This window comes from Triticum urartu, chromosome 1A (assembly GCF_056163025.1).
Source record: "Triticum urartu cultivar PI428250 chromosome 1A, HENAU_Tu73, whole genome shotgun sequence".
Lineage (NCBI taxonomy): Eukaryota > Viridiplantae > Streptophyta > Magnoliopsida > Poales > Poaceae > Triticum > Triticum urartu.
In genome coordinates this window covers 218,166,482-218,169,126 of record NC_141873.1, presented here as the reverse complement: position 1 = coordinate 218,169,126, position 2,645 = coordinate 218,166,482, and the positions used below count along the sequence as shown (strand labels likewise).

Sequence of the window (2,645 nt, the reverse complement as noted above, 5' to 3'; positions counted from 1 at the left end):
TGGAGGCCAGAGATGTGACAGGGCGCGAGCATGGGGGGGGAAGCTACGGGGGCGGTGGCCGTATGGGGTGAAGGGACGGCCGGGGCAGTGTTCTGGTCAGGCGAGACAGCCGCCGAGGAAGCGGCCGGACCGACACAGGACGGGGCCATGGCAAGGGACGGCGGTGGGTTGGTCGACGAGGGCGCGCCTGGATGAGAAAAGTTGAGTGGCGAGGAGTCTTGGGGGGTGCGAGAGAAGGGGAAGACAAACTCGTCGAAGGTGACGTGCCGCGAGACGTAGACGCAACCTTTGGAGGGGTCGAGGCAACGATATCCCTTGTGATCACGGGGGTAACTGATGAAGACACAAGCGACCGAGCGCGCAGCTAGTTTGTGAGGGGCGGTGGCTTCCGTGTTAGGGTAGCAAAGGCACCCAAAAACACGGAGGTGGGTGTATGTGGGTGGCGATCTATGAAGGGTCTCGTGAGGTGTGACGAGAGAGAGACGCTTAGTGGGGTGAAGGTTAAGGAGGAGAGTGGCGGTGGTGAGAGCATCAGCCCAGTAGCGGGGTGGCATGGAGGCTTGGAGCAGCAGGGTGCGTATCACGTCATTGGTCGAGCGAATGGCACGTTCGGCTTTACCGTTCTGGGAAGATGTGTAGGGACAAGAAAAACGCATCATCGTTCCGAAGGGAAGAAAGAAATCGCGATTTTGGGCGCTATCAAACTCATGCCCATTGTCGCATTGGAGAGTCCGAATGGTCTTCCCAAAGTGAGTGTGGACATAAGAATGAAAGAACCGAAAGATAGCAGGCACGTCAGACTTGAGTTTGAGAGGGCAAGTCCAGTGATAGCATGAAAAATCATCAATAAGCAGGAGATAATACTTGTTCCCAGAGGCGCTAGACAGAGGAGCAGTCCAAACATCGTAATGTATAAGATCAAACGGGGCAATAGTTCGACTGACAGAAGAGGTAAAAGGGAGGCGGACGTGTTTTCCCGTCTGACAAGCATCACATAAGCGTCCATCCGAAATAGGTTTATTACAATGTTCTAAAGTTTTATTCAAACGAAAAGTTGCATCGCCGTGGTGGCCCAAACGCCGGTGCCAAAGATTGGTGAGGCGGGAGACGGTGACGGCGAGGGCGGTGGGTGTAGCTAGAGGGAAGATGTCATACAGTTCGCCATCACTGATGCATCGAACAAGCACCACCTTGGTTGGATAGTCCTTCACAGAGAGACCACGCGGATCAAATTCAATGGAGCAGTTATTATCAGTGCTGAAACGACAAACGGAAAGCAAATTTTTAATGAGATTAGGAGAAACTAACACATTGTTCAGATATAGGGGTCGATTAGGGTTAGGAAGACAGGAGGAACCAACGTGACTAATAGGCATAGCACTACCGTTTCCGACAAAAACAGGGGGATAATCTGATAAAGTGGCGACGGAGGAAAGCATACCAGGATCAGCCGCGAGATGAGAGGAGGTGCCAGAGTCCACAACCCAGCCACCGCTGGGCGACTGGAGCGACAGGTTGTGGAGAGCGCTCATCAGGGCGGAGTGGTCGACGGCGTTGGATGCGGTGCCCGTTGGTGGAGGGATGCACTGTTGCGCCTGATACTGCTGCGGAAAAGACGGCGCCGCCAGGAACTGCTGTAGATGTGGAGGCGCCGGAAGGTACTGCTGTGATTGAGGGAAGCCCAACGGAGATGGCTGCTGGAGATGGCCGCCGAGGGCGGCGTAGGCGTGCGGCGGCCGCGGACCGAGGATCCCGGGCGCCGGACGAGGTTGAGGTGGTAGAGCCATCGGGTAGGCGTAGACGTGCCCCATCCACGGCGGCGCGGGCGTGGCCCCCTGGTACCCACCGTTGGTGGTGTAGCGGCGACGTTTGTTGTGCCCCTGGTTGGGTGAGGGAGTGGAGGGTTTGCTGAGGCCGGGAGCGGGCGGCGAGCTGGGCCGCCGGACGCCCCAGCCGGGGGCGCGGGCAACGACCCCTTCTGCTGAACAGCGAGGGCGCTGTGGTGGGTGGAGCCGGCGAAGTTGTTGCCGATCTCGTCGTGCAGAAGCATGCCGACGGCGACGTCAAAGGGGACCGGTGTTGGAGACTTCTCGATAATCTTGGCGGTGGTCTGATGACGATCCTTGTTGACGCCGCGCAGAAGTTGAATGACCAATTCATCAACATCCAAGATCTTACCGGCGTCGCGCAGTGCGTCGGAGATGGACTTGAGGCGAGCGCAGAAGATGGAGATGGAGGAATCCCCTTGGCGAGTCTCGGAGAGCTCCGTCTAGAGATGGAACCGCCGTGCCCGATGGTTGTTGACGAAGAGAGCCTCGATAGAGGCCCAGGTCTGAGCGGCGGTGGCCTCCCGATCGAGCATGAAGGCGGCGAGCTCCATCACCATCACGCCGAGGAACCACCGCTTCACCGCCTTGTTGACGATGTTCCAGCTCATGTCGTTGGCGTGGTCGGTGAAGTCCGGCGCGATCCAAGAGGCGACGTCATACTGATCGATGACGTCCAGCATCATCCCCCGCCAGGTAGTGTAGTTGGCGCCATTCATGGGGAGGCAGACGGGAAGATTGATGTGGGCGTTCTCAACGAGCATGGCATGCATGTGTGCGGGCGTCGGGTAGAAGTGGGGTGGCGGCACCGCTTGGAGA

The 2,645-nt window shown here is 58.0% G+C and overlaps 1 protein-coding gene across 1 annotated transcript; it reads right to left on the bottom strand.

Annotated features, from left to right (window-relative positions):
• Positions 1–1,164: 1,164 nt before the first annotated feature.
• On the bottom strand, positions 1,165–2,386 carry LOC147990639 (uncharacterized). Its single transcript, XM_087530242.1, has 2 exons — positions 1,442–2,386; positions 1,165–1,205 (listed from the first exon to the last, which is right to left on the bottom strand). The coding sequence occupies exons 1-2, from the start codon at positions 1,809–1,811 to the stop codon at positions 1,165–1,167; spliced, it is 411 nt and encodes a 136-aa protein (XP_087386368.1). The 5' UTR covers positions 1,812–2,386.
• Positions 2,387–2,645: the final 259 nt, after the last annotated feature.